This window comes from Phyllostomus discolor, chromosome 8 (assembly GCF_004126475.2).
Source record: "Phyllostomus discolor isolate MPI-MPIP mPhyDis1 chromosome 8, mPhyDis1.pri.v3, whole genome shotgun sequence".
Lineage (NCBI taxonomy): Eukaryota > Metazoa > Chordata > Mammalia > Chiroptera > Phyllostomidae > Phyllostomus > Phyllostomus discolor.
In genome coordinates, this window is record NC_040910.2 from 5,603,309 (window position 1) to 5,620,865 (window position 17,557).

General features: G+C 43.8%; 1 protein-coding gene across 2 annotated transcripts in view; it reads left to right on the forward strand.

Moving 5' to 3' along the window:
* INTU (inturned planar cell polarity protein) overlaps positions 1–17,557 on the forward strand; it is a 49,576-nt gene that overhangs the window by 12,596 nt on the left and 19,423 nt on the right. The window contains exons 3-8 of one of the 2 annotated variants that reach the window (XM_028520578.2): positions 1,477–1,562; positions 5,349–5,555; positions 9,825–9,943; positions 11,578–11,667; positions 14,020–14,097; positions 17,137–17,326. In XM_028520578.2, the coding sequence (XP_028376379.1) occupies positions 1,477–1,562; positions 5,349–5,555; positions 9,825–9,943; positions 11,578–11,667; positions 14,020–14,097; positions 17,137–17,326 (770 nt within the window). The remainder of the gene's footprint in view (positions 1–1,476; positions 1,563–5,348; positions 5,556–9,824; positions 9,944–11,577; positions 11,668–14,019; positions 14,098–17,136; positions 17,327–17,557) is intronic. The other variant, XM_036031789.1, reaches the window with a different exon arrangement.

Genomic DNA, 17,557 nt, shown 5'->3' on the forward strand with positions numbered 1-17,557 from the left:
CTCAAAACGCTTTTCTGAATCATCCATTTTAATGCCTTTTAGTGCTTCTGCCTTTTTTTTGGTTTCATTTCTTCCACACTGGCAAAGCATTTCATTTTGAGGACTTTTTTTCACCTAGGGAAACAAAAATGTGGCTTAGGGTGAGATCAGGTGAACAAGGAGGGCGGGGCATGGGGGTCATGCTGTTTTGGGTCAAAAACTGTGGGCAGGTGCACTTGTAAATCACCCATCATGAAATGGGCAAATGCATTGAATGAGTCTCCAAAAAAATAAATTCACTGAAGCCAGACACAGCCTCTCACAATAACACCAGCTGGTACCCTGATACAGATGGGTTCCCAGAACACCTTGCAGAGGAAGCCTGTAGCACAAGGGGCCTGCCCTCCAGAAAATATTTCCAAAGATAATTCTGGTTTTGGGGGTGGGGGGGGTCTCCCTCATGCAAGCATCCTTAAATGATAAACCAGAACAAAGACTCTCAGTGCCATGGGTTGCAAAATTTGCAAATCATGAGAGACCAATGAAGAAGTGTCTGTCAACACTATTTTATCTGTATACATGTTTATTATTCATCTTCCCCAAAGAATATTAAGCTCCATGAAGAGATTTATGTTTGTGTAATTCAATTCTCTATCTGCAGTGCCTGGCACACAGTAGGTGCTCAATGAATATTTGTTGGATGAATTAATAAGTGGATAAGTGTGAATTATTTGATCAGATTCCTAATGATACGTTTATGATGAGAAATAACCTTGTTATATATATATATATATATATATATATATATATATATTTATTTCTATTACTATAGCTTACTGGTGTTTTGCTACTACTTTTAATTATGATGTGAAAGTAAATTTCCATCTTAAGACTGATCTTTTTTTATATCAAAGCCCCCAAATTTATAAACATACAAATTTAAAGGAAAAACATTTCAAAGGATATTTTTACCAAAACATGCAGTGGATTTTGATACGGTGGGGCCTTTGAAACACAGGGCTGTGTGCAGACGCAGATCCATAACAGTGAGCACCACAGCGTATTGAGTTACGGTGTACCGCAAGGATTTATTTGAATTGCAGCTGAACTTTTTTACTGTGGGCGTAAGTGGTTAGATTCCGTTTTGTTATGTGCAGATACTTGGTTTATGCTACAAATTTTCCGTTTGTCGTTTGGGCTTACATAATTCTTCCAATGGTCTCAAAAATGAGAATATTCCCATCTTTAAATATTCATAGGTTGTATTCAGTCACGGTGCAATGTTGTGGTGTATTACAGTTTAGGAAAGCTCCGAGTGGGAAATTTTCCCTGCCACTAATGAGCTTTATAGCCCTGGACAAGCCCCTGAATGTCTGCACCGTATTTTCCACTGCACTTCAAAGAGGTCGGAATAGATGCTTTGTAATGCTCCAATTCTAGTTCTTTTTGGTTTGGGGATACTCACACAGCTCTCCTCTGTTGTTGTTCTTTTTTCAGGCGATGTCCTTGTCGCCGTGAATGACGTGGATGTGACTTCTGAGAACATAGAGAGAGTGCTGTCCTGCATTCCCGGACCTATGCAGGTACGGACTCCGCTCTTTGGGTCTTGTAATGAATTACATAGATTAAGTGCATCTTGCGCTATTTTCTGTCTTTAAGACTCTGGAAATTGTCATGCTTAACGGGTGAGCTCTACTTACATACTTGGGTATTGAAAACATTTTAGATCTTATTAACATTTTTAGGTCTCGGAGAGTGTTCTTGAAAGAGAACAGTACGTCCTGACTGGTGTGGCTCAGTGGGTTGGGCGTCGTCCCGCAAAGCTAAAGGTCATTGGTTTGACTCCCAGTCGGGGCACATGGCCTGGGTTGCGGGTTCAGTCCCTGGTTTGGGGTGCACACGGGAGGCAGCCGATCAATGTTTCTCTCTCTTGCATTGATGTTTCTCTCCTCCTCTTTCTCCCTCCTGTCCCCTCCTCTGAAAAATAAATATCTTTTAAAGAAAGACTGAGAGATAGGATTTTTAAATAAAACTTATCCTAAGTAAAGCAGGAACAAGAACAATAATAAAAATATACATATTGACCAACTTGCCATTATAACTACCATTTGTGCTGATGAAAACCCAGTTCCTAGGAAAGTCATTTTAAACAGTCATGGAACTGTCTGTTCTCTGACTTGTTAAAATCATTATTGCTATCAAGTTTTTTTTCTGTGGCTTTATTTATTTTAAAAACCATACTCTTCTCTTGATTGTTCTGTTACCTAGTTTAGCCTTACTCCTGAGCTTTTGTTTAGCTATTTACTGAATTATGTTTCATTCTTTATAGGTAAAAATAAATCTCTTTATTCAGTGATTTTGATACTTCAAGCGTTGATATTTTTGCGTCAGAGATGGCATTTTCGGGTCATTAGATGTATTGTAAAAGTGCCACACCTCCTATGTAAGAATGTTCTGCCACTGTTGGCCTCAGGGATTGGCTTTCTCCCCTTCCAGGGGTAAGGAGGACGTGTGCTTCCGACAGGCGAGAGACTCCACCAGGTGGTGGTGAGCAGGTGACGCGCTTTTGGGGACTGATCGGGGGAACAGAATCCCTGACAAATCAGAATCTGATCTGCACCCGATCTGAGATTCTGACATATGAGGACACATGATGAAATTTCTTGTTTTCTAAGAAATAGGATTTCCCTGTACTCACTGCCTTCTGTTAAATCGGTCTCCCTCTCCCTGTCTGTCTGTTTTCTCTCCCTTTCTCCTTCCCTCCCCCTCTCCCTTTCACAATTTAGCTATCTTTAGAAATGTAAAATTAAAAGTTTAGCAGCTTTGCATTTTAGGAATGTATCGCTCTGGGTGGGACTGGAGGCTGGGCAGCCAGGTGGTCAGCTTTGGAGCGGTCTGGAAGAGAGGCGATGAAGGCTGAGGTGAGGTGTTGGCTGATTGAGGATGTGCAAGAGGAGGAGATTCCGTTCAGACAGGTGGGAGGCGAAGAGGATAGTTCTTTCTGCAGGACAGGGAGGAGTCCAAGGTGCCTTCCAGGTTGCATCCCGAGGAATTCAGTGAGACTGCCCAGAAGGGCAGGGGGTCGAGGAGAGGGAGGGTGCCTGTTAAATGGGATGGGTTGCAGACAGCCGTAGAAAGAAGGAACATGAAAACAACGAGATTTTGGAAGTGATGAGTTATAAAGAAGATGTCCACAGACCTGAGACAGGCACATCTTCTCCCGCGCTGGGAGAGGAGGAGATGAAGGACAGACAGGCTGTGCAAACCCCAAACCATTCTGAGGGAGACAGGAGGTGGGCAACCGTGAGACGGGTCACGGGTTCATCTCTGTGGAAGAACAACAGGAAACTCTCTTTATAAGAAGCTTCTTATAAACTATCTTATAGGAGATGTTTTGAAGTTTTTTTCCCCCTGCAAAACACATAATATCCTAACGTTTACATGCATCAGCCCCCTTTTGGAAAATAGCCCTTAACTCCTAATTTGGTTGTCTGTCTCACCCTTTATTACTTTATTGGGGCAACCAGGTCTCCCAGCACTTCCAGCACTTCCAGGGTAAGCTTCTTCAGAAGGTCTTGCTGAAGTGTAATTATCTTCGAGTTATAGAGCCCACCGGACTTAAATCAGAAGAAGGGTGGCTACAGTAGTTCCCCGAAGGATCTTAACGGCCGGCCCTGTGGCTCGTGCATTGGTGTGAGTCTGTCCCGGCGGGGACAGGCTCTTGCACCGCAGAGAAGCGCTGCGGTTGGCCGAGTGTAACGGTCACGCTGGTTTTCCAGGATCCGTTCTTCATGAAGCACAGCAAATGCTCCTATGTTTTAGGCTGCTGCTGCTGCCTGAAGTAAGATTGGTGAAGTGTTCCTTTAAGTCTACAAGCCGGTTCCTTTTGTTGTTGCTGGGGAATCACGCCCCGTCCTCAGACCGCTCTGCTGCGGGAACCTGGGCTGGGGAGGGCTGGGAAGGCTGCCTCTCCTGTTCTGAGGTTGCTCTCTCTCTCCGGGGGCCGCCTTCCTCCTGCCCTCCCAGCTGCACCCGCAGACCCAGCCCGTCTCTGCGGCACCTGCTTTCCTAGGGTGTCTGCTGCTCCTCTGTGCTCCCTACAGCCAGGTTTCCCCGCCTCCAGGCCTCCCCAGAGCCCAGAGCCCCCATCTGGCCTGTCTGTGCTGTCACAAAGTCTGCACTCAGGATGTCCCCAACTTCTAGATTTCTTACATTTCCAAGGAACACCCTCAAAGGCTCCCGTGAATTTTCCTTTGGACGCCCCTAAATCATTCACCGATAAGAGAAGCCCCCGACCACCCAGCCGTTTACTTCATCAGAGCCTGCCCGAGGGTTTTATGTGTTCACGCTTACATTTGTATTTGTATTCATGCACACAGATATTGAGCATCCCCGACCGCGACAGATGCCACCCTCAGAGGATGGTCTTTCAGGCCATATAATGCTTGCATGTTGCTCGGGGTCAAAACCGCATACCAAACACTGTTTTCACATCCTGAACGCATTCCTGAAAGAGTGTCTCTTCAGCTCTTCCTCACCTTCAACATATGTTAGTTCTCATCACATAAATCTTGACTGTTCCCATGTAGAATCTGTATTTTTTATTTATTGTTTTAATTTGCTTCATATTTCTACCCCCCAAAATATACTAATTTTATACTCAGCCTTCTAGTGAAAACGTCTTTTAGTCAAGCACACACTGGTGCTTTGGAAGGAGCGAGTTCTCTTTGGCCACCCTAGCGGCATCTCTCCTTTCCAAGGAAAGGTAGCCAAGGAGCGGAAGCTCCTCCGACATCCTGGACGCTGACCAGCCTGGTTTGACATCAGGACTTGAAATGAGAACCGCCCTGGTACCACTGACAGATAGTCTTTCTTAGGGCCATGGGCCAAGGCCCAGCACGCTGATGGTTCTCCACTGTCCTCAGCGTGTATTCCAAGGGATGTCTAAGAGAAGGGTACTGGAGCCTCACCTCACTTGGAAGGAGCACCAGTTCTGGTAGTGTGGGGTCGTTTTTAATCCCGAACCTCCTCCGTCACTTTCCCCAGACGAGTCGGCGCTACCAAGTGCCTGTAATGTGGTGCTAGCCTTTCCCACACTGTCAGATTGCACTGATTTTTGTCTTTCTGGAGCATTTCCTGTTCGTGGGATAATGTGTGCGGGACACTGGGCCAGAGCCGAGACACAACCGTGAACAGAGTGCGCGGCCCCTGCCCGCCCCCAGGAGCCCACACTGCAAGGAGGCGTCGCTGCGCGCCGTGCATGCCTGAGAGCGTGTGCGTGTACAGAGCCTCCTTTGCAAAAACCGCAGCTGATTTCCCCTCGGTGAAACATCAACACCAACACCAACACGTTGTTTTAATGTGCAAAGGTGAAACTGACGTTCGAAAACGCGTATGCCGTGAAAAAGGAAGCAGCGCAGCCGACACAGAAGAAGGTGCAGCTGAACACGGAAGGGGATTTGGTCAAGCTCCTCTGGGGAGAGGAGGTCGGAGGCTCCGAGCAGAAGGTGCTGCACACACCGCATGTCGTCCTGTATCTCACCCTGGAGCTGGACTCCGAGACGTCGAAGGAGGAGGTGAGTGTCCTCTCCGGGTGCGAGGGAAGCACGGAGCGACCCTGCATAGTCTTCCAAGGGAAGACTACACAATTTCTCGGTCATTGCGTGTCTTTGTTCTTGGTACGTTCCTCCTTCTAACTGACAGGCTCAATGAATCCATTCAAGGAGATGTGAATTTGTGTCTGCTGTCTTCTTTGAAAATCTATTTGAGCTGATTGCTTCATGATAGTTTGGTTGCTTGCGTCCTTATTATTCTTGTTCTGTACTCTACTTCTATTTTTGTGTCAGTACTCTTAATATTTTATTACGTTTGTGTTCACACATCCTAAAGGTGAATATGGTCTTCACCCCTTTTCAAAACGAGGCAAGGCCTTTCACATGCCCTCGCCGCAGCCACCCCTGTCCACCCACATGCTTCGTCTCCAGTGTTTTAGTGCCGTCATTTTTTCATCCCACAAATTGGGCACAATTGTACTATTATTAATAATAATTATTATTCTAGTGTATACTTTATAACATAAATTATATATTATCAAATTCACATTTCACACGTGTTTCCTGGAGATGGGCCTTCTTTAAATTTGTCTACATGCTTGCTGATTTCTCCACTCACCGCTCTTTCTCACATCTCAGACTGTGCTCACTGGATCGCTTTTTCTTTCTCCCAAGACAGGAATTTCTTTTTAGTGAAAGTATGTGTGTGATGAGTTGTTTTCAGTATCTCCCTGTCGATGTGGTTTTCACCCCTTCTTCCGTATTGAGTTAGTCAGAAGAGGCCACTGGCCCTCCTGTCTCAGCGGCTCAACATAATTTTCTCACTTCAGTGCGAATGTTCCTGGTGACACAGTTTGGTGTTTCGAGCCCTTCCTCTAGTGGTTCCTTTATTCCCAAGAGCTTCCGCGTCCCCCGCTGTGTCTTCGGCCTCCAGTTGGCCACTGCAAGAAGGGAGGAAGCATGCGGCGACACATGGCACATTCCAGAGGCCTGGCTTCAAAGCAGCACCATCGCTCCTGCTCGTGTCCCAGAGCCTAGAGCTAGTCATATGGTCTCCCCTGATGCAAGGAGGTGAGAAATGCAGTCGGGCTTCCTGTGTGGCCAGGAAGAAGGTGAGGTGGAGACATGGTCTTGCTTAGGCTAACCAGGCACAAAGTGACTTCTCCAGTCTGTTCAAAGATAGTAATTCCTTAGTCTTCTGACTCCCATACTTGCGGCTGAGAAGTCTGCTGTCAGTCATTCCTGAGTAAGGAATGTCTTATTCTCTTCGTTCAGTTTCTTCAATCTGCTCTGTTCATACTGTTTTTGAACCTCTCCGTTGTGTTTTCTATTTTAACAGTCACAGTGTTATTTTTAGAAGTTTCTGAAAATCTGCAGTGCTGTTCCTGGCAGTCTCATTGCTTGTTCCTCTTAGAGAATCTCTGTTTCTCTAAGCATTTCCTACAGAGTTCTTCTCTGTTCTGAGTCTGCCCATCCCACTATCTCTAAGTCCTGAGGGAACTCTGACTTGCGGTAGCATGCCTTCTTATGTCCTTGGAGGTCATTGGCTAAACTTACTGCTTGCTTTCATCTTTGGGAGCCCTATGTTTATAAACCGGGAATGCATTCCTCCAGAGAGAATTTGCTGCTTCTGCTTCTGCCACTGACCTGGGCACTGCAGCCTTACTCAAGGATCTGGGTTTAACACTCGGGTCTTAGGCTTCGCTCACCTCCCGAGCCATTAGCCCAACGCTCAGGGTCTCGATCGAAGCTACTGTAGGCATCCACCCTCGGGACAGTCCTGCCTCTGCCTTTCTGGCACACTCAGCACTCCCAGCTGTGGCCCCAGCTTGCGCTGCAGTGGTGGGGAGAGGGGTGTGGAGAGGACGTCCTTGGAAACCTGTCTACTTCCTTCACGTCCAGCAGTTCAGACAGGCGAGCGTCGATCATGCATCTGGCTGTTTCATAGCCCAAGGGTCTCTCGAGGCATCTGCTTCACCATAATGATTCTGCTCGGAGCAGAAGTGGCATCTGAGAAGTTTTTGCCTAATTTACATCTCTTTGTTTTTGAAATCCTCCCAGTCTGTATCCTCAGTGCCAAAGCCATTTTATCCCAGGGGTGTATTTCCATGCGTTCCTTCTTCATGTATCAAAATTTAGTCAGAAACTGGAATGGGAAAGAAGGGATTTACCTATTCATAGTTTTGTCATTTTTCTGTGTTCTGAAACGCGCAAGACCTACAGTGAATTACTCTAATTTCTTGCCTGCATGGTTAATCCTTGGTATCTTTAGAACAAATGAGAAGTTTAAGCGTTTACTATCTAAAACACAGCCAGTTTCTGGGATGGTAGCGCCCTGCCTCTTTCCAGGCTGTCTTCAAGCAGGATACTGCCGGGGCCTTTTGTCATCCTTGCCCGTCTTCCCATGGGAAAGTGTGCAGACGCCTCCCAGTGAGCAGGTTTCGGTCTGCGGACAGCCCTGCATCAACGCTGAGTTCAGCAGAGGCTTTTTCTTCTCGCTGAATAGAGTGGAAGCCGCCGCCGATGCGTGCTGCTAACAAGTGCTGGCAAACGCAGCTAATTAAGCCGGTTGGGAATCGAGGGGCCAGCCAGGCCTTTCACAGCCAGGCTCCTGGGGCCAGCCGCCGCGGGCAGTGGGAATAGAGGTTTTCTTAAAGGACCTTTTTTTTACCAGGATGACTTACTCTACAATAAAGGGTCACAGGGTCATTTTGTTTTCACGCGAGTTACATATTTCAGAAAAGCTTGTTTTCTTTGAGTTGCATGGTTTGGAAACTTAACCAAAAAAAGGAAAGGAAATCACTTAACCAAAAGTATCAAAGGAAATAAGGTTATTTGTTTCCAGCGGTGTTTGTTACTTGGCTAAATGCAATACATTTATTTACTAGCCAAGTTTTAAATGCATTATGTAGACATAACAGAAGATCTTAACTTAATATCTGACTTAATTTCTAGAGATAAAGCATTGAACTGTTTTTACACTAGAAGCACTGTGAGGAAATTTGAGTTGTTAGGCAGAGTGTATTTGGCCAACATATTCCATAGCAACTTGCATATATTGAATGTGCTTATTCATAAGTATAAAAAGCAGATGTGTACAGTTTATTTATATTTTTCCTGATGTAAAAGTTGCCAAGACACACACACCATGTCACATAATTATTTCTTGTAAAAAGAGACCAAAACAAGATCTAGAACCCTCTCTAGAGAGAGAGAGAACCAGGGAAAAGATCTGGTAATGTTTCAGGAGATTGGGCTTTTATAGTGGCTATATGAATATTTATGTATATTGCCATTCACCTGTATTAGTGGAAGCGACTCTGAATTCTCCAAGGTTTCTATCTGGAAGTTTTTTGTTTTGCCTTCTTTTTATTTGCCTTGTAAGAGGAATGGCACAGTGCTTTAAGTAACAGCAAATACGTGAGGTCCAGAATGATTCACTCCTTTGTGTAACAAACAGTTCTGGCACAGTACACATCCTGATTTCGAAATTTGTCATTTTGTGAAAACTGCATGTTTCCGGAGAACGTGGTTTTCTTGGAAGTAGAAAAGTAGTTAACATTTTGTGCTTATCTTATAGATCTAGTATTTTTCCATAATTTGACATGTGCTGTCTTCTAAAGATTTCTTTCAGATTAATTGTAGTGGGCGAACTCTTTCCAATTTAAGACAAGTACAATTTTATAATATCGTAATGCTTCTTTCTCCCCATATGCACCACTCTAATATCCTTCCATGTCCTTACTTTTTAATTTCAGTGTTGTTTGGGGTTTAAATAAAGATTTAGTCATTAATCATGAATTCACAAAAAATCATAAAAATTATCTTTTGAAAGTCAGTGTGAAAGTCATTAAATTTAAATATTCCTAAAAAGTACATGTGGTATCTATGTAAATATTGACTACAGAAGGTAAAAATATTTGTACAATGAAATATAATGAAAATTATTAGAATTTACTATAAAGGAGGTTAAAGTTTAAAACCTGGTTTGAAATCAGCTGAAATTATTCCAGTTAATTAGTGTCCCACTCTGTATATATTTTGGTATTGTGACCAACTTTGATATTCTCCACCTTATTTTCAAGTGTAATATTTTAAATGCCAGTTAATGTGTTCAAATTCCAGGCATATTTCTCTTCTTATGTTTGAATGAAGCTCCCACTGAAGCTGAAAGGATTCTTTCTGTCGCTGTTGTTCTTTTCTTAATACAAAATCTGAACTTTCCATGACAAAAAAAATAGTGGTTGGGATGTTCGGGGAGTGTGGTCATTTTTGTGTGTTTTCGTTTGACAGCAGGAAATCCTTTACCATTACCCAGCATCCGATGCGTCTCAGAAACTGAAAAGCGTGAGAGGGATATTTCTCACACTGTGCGACATGCTGGAAAGTGTAACCGGGACACGAGTTACTAGGTAATGGTTGGTTTTTGTTTAGCTTGAGTTCTTTTTCTTTCAAGTTCTTTGCCTTGATTCTGACAAAATGCTATAGAAGTGTCTAGTATCCAAATACGCTTACTACATATTATACCAATAGGCAGATAAATCTACATGTACAGATATGTAATATAGACCTATCTGCAGATATTCTGTCTCTCTGCCAGGTTATTTCATCCAGTCGTGTGTTTGAAGTGTAGGTTCCCAACGCCACTGCAGAGCTGGGTGTTTGGGTACATTTTCAGTCGCAAAGCTGGGCCAGTGACCTGCACTTTAGAATTTAGTTCATGTAGGTGATAGATATCTCTTAAGCATGGCATTATGATGAGCCTAGGCTTTTTCGTGTTTTTATCTTGATTGTTAACTTTCTGAGTGGGTAGTACCACTGTGGTTGGTAAGATTGACTAAATACTTATTCTGTATTTTTCCATCATAGTTCTTACAACACTGATAGAGAAAACAGAACATCCTTTAGGAGGCATATTCAGAATGCAGTATCATCTGTGCACATTTTTTCAGTGATGGATAAGCAAGACTGAGGTCAAATCATTTTTGGAAAAATAAAATACATCATGACATTAGTTATATAGCAAAATATCCCATTGCACAGGGACTTATGCAGCCCTGACCTTGAAGAGCCACAGTTAACTTACAGGAAGAGGGACCTCAAAGCTCTTAAGTTTTGTTTAGGGGCTGGTTTCTCTTTTCATAAAATAAATTTGGGAAATATAAAACATTTTCTTCCTTAATAGTTCAACAATTTTTGACTTTACAAAAAAAGTTTGTCTCAAAGTTTAAGAGCCCTCAAATATTGATAAAATGTCAGATTTCCTATGCTTCAACTTTTCATTTTTCATTTTTCTGACACCTCTGTGGTTTTACAAGAAGTAGGATCTGCAAAATAACAAGAAGAAAAATTTTCTTGTTTTTCTAAACACAAGTCATGGTTAGCTGTGGGACTTTTAATGTAGCGTGCATATAGAAAATACTAATTTTTGAGACGCTAGGAACGGAGGTTCCATTTGGTGCATACATTTTGTATACATTTGGACTCATAAACTCAGGCTGCAAGCCCCCCTTTTTAAAAAAACAGCCTTATTGAGATCTGGTTCACATTTCATACAATTCAGTGGTTTTGGATATTCTCAGATACACCCAAGCATCCAGATCCAGTTTTAGAAGATTTCGATCACCTCAGAAAGAAACCCTGAACCCTTAGGTATTGGCCCATGGACCCCTCCCCAAGCCCTAACTCACCTGTGTTCTGTGTCTGTAGATTCCCCTTTTCTGGACATTTTGTGTGAATGAATCATCATATGTGGTTATTTGTCACTTCTCTCACTGAGCATAATGTTTGCAAGGTGCAGGATCCTTTCTCACCTTTTTTTTTCTGTAATAGGTCTAATTTTTTTTTTTTTAGTTTTTATGGGTTTTAAAAACTATTTCAGAATATATTTTTGTTGTCATACATTCTTTGGCAGTTAGGGATATGAAAAGAAATATGCTTATTAAGCATACATTTCTTAAATCATATTATATACAATCTTTTTTGAATGACTATTTATAGTTCTATCATATTCTAAATTTATTTTGACTTTCTATTTTTTTCTTAGCTCATCCCTTCTTTTAAATGGGAAACAAATTAATGTGGCTTATTGGAAAGAATCTGACAAGTTGTTGTTAATTGGCCTGCCTGCTGAAGAGTAAGTTGAGATTTTTATTTACCTTAAAAGTCATTTCTTGAATATTGCTTACAAACTCTGTTTCATTAAAACTATGGCATTTTTGACATTTCGAGAACTCCTGAAACAGCTATACAATTTTTGACTTTACAAAAAAAGTTTGTCTCAAAGTTTAAGAGCCCTCAAATACTGATAAAATGCCAGTTGCGCTGGTGCGATGGCTGTGAGTGTCCCCGTGGTAAGAACCGTGCAGACATGGGCTGGGAGGGCCGCCTGGTGAAGGTGGGAGCTGTCCATCACTCTTCTGGGCCATATGGCCGGCAGGTGGAGGCAACTGAGAGACGAGTGTGTCCTCTGGCCGACTTTGCATGATACCGTAATTAGGAGTTTGCCTGTGTACAGTTTTTTGCTACTGAGACTTTGAATTGCAGTCAGCAAAAAGGTGTTTTGCCCTGGTCTTGGGCACCTTTGGCAAAATAAGGAATATTTAACCCTAAAGTGACTTCTCTAATAGTACATCTTATAATACTATCATGGTCTCCCTCTTAACTTGCTTGGAGTTTTTAAATATATCTTTTTCATTGTGATAGTTTGAGGTCAGAGCAGGGTTGATACTGATAATGATGTGACCGTGAACTGAGGGACTGCGTTAGGTATTTTATATTCGTAAACCAGTCTCCTTTATTCTTCAAAATCAGTTCCAATGGACTTGACAGTCGTTGGCCCCTTTCTATACATGAGGAAAGTAGAACAAAGAGAAGGTTAAATAACTTGCCCAAAGTCACATAATCAGCAAGCAGCAGCACTGGAAATGGAACAAGTGTCCGTCTGAATTCTGAGCACTAGGTCACTTTCCAAATGTTTTAGCACAGGAGAAGCAGGGGGAGGGAGGGAGCACTCTGGAGAACAGCCCCAAGGAGATGGATTTAACTCCTGGCAAACTGTTCTGTGTCCCTGTTCAATGCTTTATAAAGCTTGTAATTTAGACACGTGCCTACTTTAAGAAGTAATTGGTCAATTTCTCTGAAACTGTTATATGGCCTTTAGTTTTTCCTGTTGGTCCATAGAACCGTCATGTGTTGTCTAACAATTAGGAATCAAATGTAAAATGAATAGGGTGGCATGTAACTGTTGCAGCTTTAGAGAACACCATTGTGAACGAATCTTTCAGTCAATCTGAACACAAATATGACTGTGTTCTAGGTACTGACTGTTGACCAAATTTCTTTCATTATATAACAGTGTGTTCGTTATCTATTCCTGCTTAACAAATCAACCCAAAACTTAGGGACTTAAAACAGGAAACATTTATCGTCTTACAGGTGTTTCTGTGGGTAGGGAGTCCCTGAGCACCTTCACTGGGTGGTCCTGGCTCCAGGTCCCTTTTCTCTGCGGCTGCGGTCCAGCGGGAGCCCGGGAGACAGCCCGCAGGCGGCTTACACTCAGGGCCACCACAGGAGGCCTTGGCCCCACGCCACACGGACCTCTCCATGCAGCTGCTGGAGCCTCCGCACAATGTGGTGTCAGCGGGCTTCCCCCAAAGCAAGATCCAACATAGAGAGGGGCGGGGAAGCCGCAAGACCTTTTATGACTTAGCTTTAGAACAGATGCCCTATCATTTCCACTATTTACTGTTAGCTAAAGTGAGTTTCCAAGTCCTGCCCACGTTCAAGGGGAAGGAGTTAACTCTGTCTCTTGTGGGGGAAGCATATCAATTCATGGACATGTTTTAACACCGCAAACAGGAACTCCAAAGTAGGCTACAGTGGGAAACATTGAAAGGATATGTTTTGAAGGTGACCGTAGCCTTCAGCAGAGATATGACCAGTTGTAATTGCGGGGTTCAAACTTCTTCACATGAAGGGATAATGGTGCGGTGACAAACCCTAGATGGTGGCTGTCTTGAACCAGCTCGTGTGTACTTTTCTGTCTAAAAGGGAGCTATGGTCGTCCCTTGCCATCCCCAGGGGATTGGTCCTAGGACCCCATGTGGATACCAAAATCCGCGGGCATCCAAGTCCCTCAGGGAATAGCACAGGACCCTTCTGGGAGACTGCCCAAGGCCCGCAGGCTGGGTTATGAAAAGCTCGGCTGCTCAGCTGGTGTGGGTTTACAAGGACTGTGGGACATCTGTAAGGGGGCACTTCAGGATGCAGTGGCAGGGGAAGCATTTGTCTTCAGACGTCTGGAGAGGCCCACGGGCAGAAGAAAAATGAAATGCAGTGGCAGCTAAAGGCACCATAGGCGGTTGGAGAGGGAGAGGAAGGCCCAGCTAAGGAACTGAGCAGAGGCTATAAACTTGGTCTACGTCTCTTAGGTAAGTATCGTGTGATTGTATTGTAAATAAACAAGTGTGTTTTTGCCTTTCTTTAGAGTTCCTCTTCCTCAGCTAAGGAATATGATAGAAGATGTTGCCCAAACCTTAAAATTTATGTATGGTTCTCTAGATAGGTGAGTATGGCTTTGAACTGAACCTCAGGTTTATTTAAGTGCATGATTCTGAATCAGCTTTTGCACTTGACTGCCATTCCTCGCTTGGCAAGTTAGTTGTCTGAGTTGCTCCCCCAACCCCCCTTTCTTATTTTACAGCACTGCACAGTTTTTCATTCAATCCGTGCTTTTTCTCTCTTGGTCTCGTATGTTACCTGAGTGAAATAAAGATGTAACCTCAGCTACATGCTGACTTGATATATTTCTGTAGGGGCAAATGTAAGAGCATTTTCCTAACAGAAGATTTTAAATGTTTTTGTATGTGTGTGTTTTTCTCTGATTATATAACTCTATTGTCAAATTCACTATTCTAAAATCTGATATTTCCTTCTAAAAAAATGTAAGTGAAAAAGTAGGCACTGTTAAAAACAAAGAAAAGACACAATACAGAAGGTGTTAACTGTTCAGTTTCCTGTGTACCCTTCCATATATTTTCTATATGTATGCATACGCATGCTCTCTTTTTTACACGTGGGTTCATACTGTACATATTTTTTTCTGTCTCTTGCCTTTTTAACCTTACAACATAATATGATGCATCTTTCTTTATCTGAAGAAGGATTTTTGAGGAAACTGTTCAATATTTGGTCACATAAAACTAGGGATAGAAAAAAAAATTTCTCTTTGTGGGATTTCTGTAAGTCCCAATGCTTCAGAGAGCTAGAGTGATACCTGTGCTTTCAGAGCCTTAAACGTGTATCCACCTAAGAGTCCAAGGACAGTTTAGACATTTTCCCAGACCGCAGTGGTGTCGGCTCTCTGTTATCTCTGTGGCTCTCGGCTGTCACTGTTCTCAGCGCAGCCGCCAGGAACGTTCTGTGACTGTGCCATCTGGGAAAACCTTCTGGTTTGCAGCGTCCTCCCCCGGGAGCTGCTTAGGAGACGCATCCCTCTGAAAACCAATTACTTACTCCTCAGCGTTTTCCAACTGTGGGAGCCACAAAAGGCCAGGCAGCCACAAACAGGGCTTTCGCCTGTCACTAATAAGGACATCTTTAGCCAAGAAGGTGTAAGGGTGTGGTTATAAACTACCGCCTTAAATGTATACTAGATAAGCTAACATTGCTATGTTTTGCCCTGGTTGGAGCTTTGTGTTTTTATAAAACGAGATAAGCAAAGAATAAATCCCTGCAATGACTTCTGTTCAGAAGATAATTGGTTGGAGTTGTGCAAATTTCAGTAGGCTGGAGTAGGTTGGAGGCAGAGCTTCCATCGATCTGGAAGTACCTCCAAGTTGTCAGCAATTGAACTAGTTTCTCCTTGTTCCCAGTGAGAATTTGAAAGGCAAACTAAGCAATAAATGTGAGGATACACTGGGTTCTTAAAGCCAAAAAGCACTGTGGATCCAATATGTTGTTAAGAGGCATTTTGCAATGATTTTTTAATAACGAGGATTTTTTTCTGATTATGGGAGATATGGGAGGCCCCTTGAGCCACAGAAAACTGATTATACGTGAACAAAGATGAGGGCTGTGACCCAATGAGGACAACAGTTTCCCTCCCCATTCTCAGCCCGTCCACCCGCGAGGCCGCATCAGCCCATTGTCCATTCTCTCCACCTTCACTGTTGTCCTGTCTGGCCATAGCCATCTCTCAGTGCTCCAGTAACTCCTAACTGGTTTCCTTCTTGCCTGCATTCTTCCCACTTTAACTAATTTCTTTTTTTTTTTTAAGTCTGACTTTTTATTGAATTTTTGGGGGGGTGACATGGGTTTATAGACTTATATAGGTTTCAGGTACATGATTCCATAACACATCCTCTGCACATCGTATTGTGTGTTCACGGCCCCAAGTCAAGTCCACTTTAATTGGTCTCCAAATGCAGCTCGAGTGGCCTCTCTACATGACCCGGCTCCTGTCCACCTTTCTCGTTTCGGATCTCAAGCCCCACCCACCCCTCTGCACCACCGTGCTGCAGGTGTCCTGGCCACGCTTGTCCCCCCTTGGGCTTCTGCACTTTTCCTCTCCTCGGACCTTCTTGTCATGAGGATCTCGTTCTGATGTCCAGAAGGTTGGGGAACGAGTCCTCCTTCTCAGGGACTCTTCCCCCACCATTCTGTCTAAAACAGTCAATCGGTTACATCACACATTCACGCGGTCCTGTTCCCTGTGGAGTCCTTTGTCAGAGGTCACGTTCTTACTGTTCGTGCCCTTGTTGTCTTTCTCCACTGGCACGTGGGCTCCACAGGAGCAGAGGCCTTGTCTTTGGTCTTGGTGTTCTCACTGCCGTGCCTCCCGCCATGAGAACAGTGCCTGGGGCACGGGAGGTGCTCAAGTAATTTGTTGAATGAATCCATGAATTGTATTCTGACATACACCAGTTACGGTGTTATCCAGGGGGCCCTTCCAGGGCGTGGTTGTGGGTGATGCTGCATTACTTTTACATGGCTAAAACCAAGGCTCTCTCTCCCCCTCTTCAGAGTTTTCCAATAGTTGCGCCTTCATTAGTAAAGAGGGGAGGGAATAACTTAGGCTAATTTGGGTGCTTACTAAGTAAGGAGCCTAGTATGTGCTTCTACTAATTACATACTAGATACTTTACATGTGAGTGGGAAATTCAGAGAAACCTTAGATGGTTTTCCTTGTGATATCCACCTCATAAGCGCAGGGATAAGATTCAAGGCCGGATCTGTCCTATTACAAAGCTCAAAACCTCTCTTTTTCTATACTGCCTACAAGATATTGAAAATTGTAAATGGTTGTTAGAGGTAAAAACAACTTACATTTTTTGCAAAAAGGGTCCCTCAGCCCTTTCTGCTGTAGATACACCATTTATATTTGCCCTGTGGTGCTTCCATAGTACTGTCTACTCAGTGCATTTGAGAGTAGATTTTAGGGTGAAAACTGTGACAGGGTGAGTTTCTCAACACGCCCCATCAGTGACACCGTGGCGGTAATCCTTAGGGATGTGGTGGGAGAGATCCGGTCCCCTTAGCAGCGTGCAAAAGACGGCCGGCCATTGCCACACGCCGTTCTAACTCGGAGCCCTTGGTCCTTCAGGGCCTTCTGCCAGGCTGAGAACGCCCCGCGCGTGGATCACTTCTTTGAACTGTTCTTTCAAAGAGCTCTGCTGCCTGCCCGGCCGCACGGCGGGGCCAGCCCCGGGGCGCAGCAGTACGAGGCCGCCAGCGCGGTTCTTCTGGACGGGCTGCCCGGAGTGCGGTGGCTCCCGCTCCCGCAGGAAATCAAGGTAATCGGAGACGTCATCGCAAAATAAGAATCAGAACCCGCTGTCTTTTCCTTCTCTATCTTCTCCCTTTTTTTCCCCTTAACGTTTTGTTCTTTTCGAGATTGTGGGTAACTGTTAGAAAGGCGTTCGTTGGGGAAGCAGGAGCTCCAGTGAGTGAACTTAGACAAATTTTCTTTTCTAGATAGACATGAGCTCTTTCATCTTATTACAATATTTAAGCTTTGTCCAAAC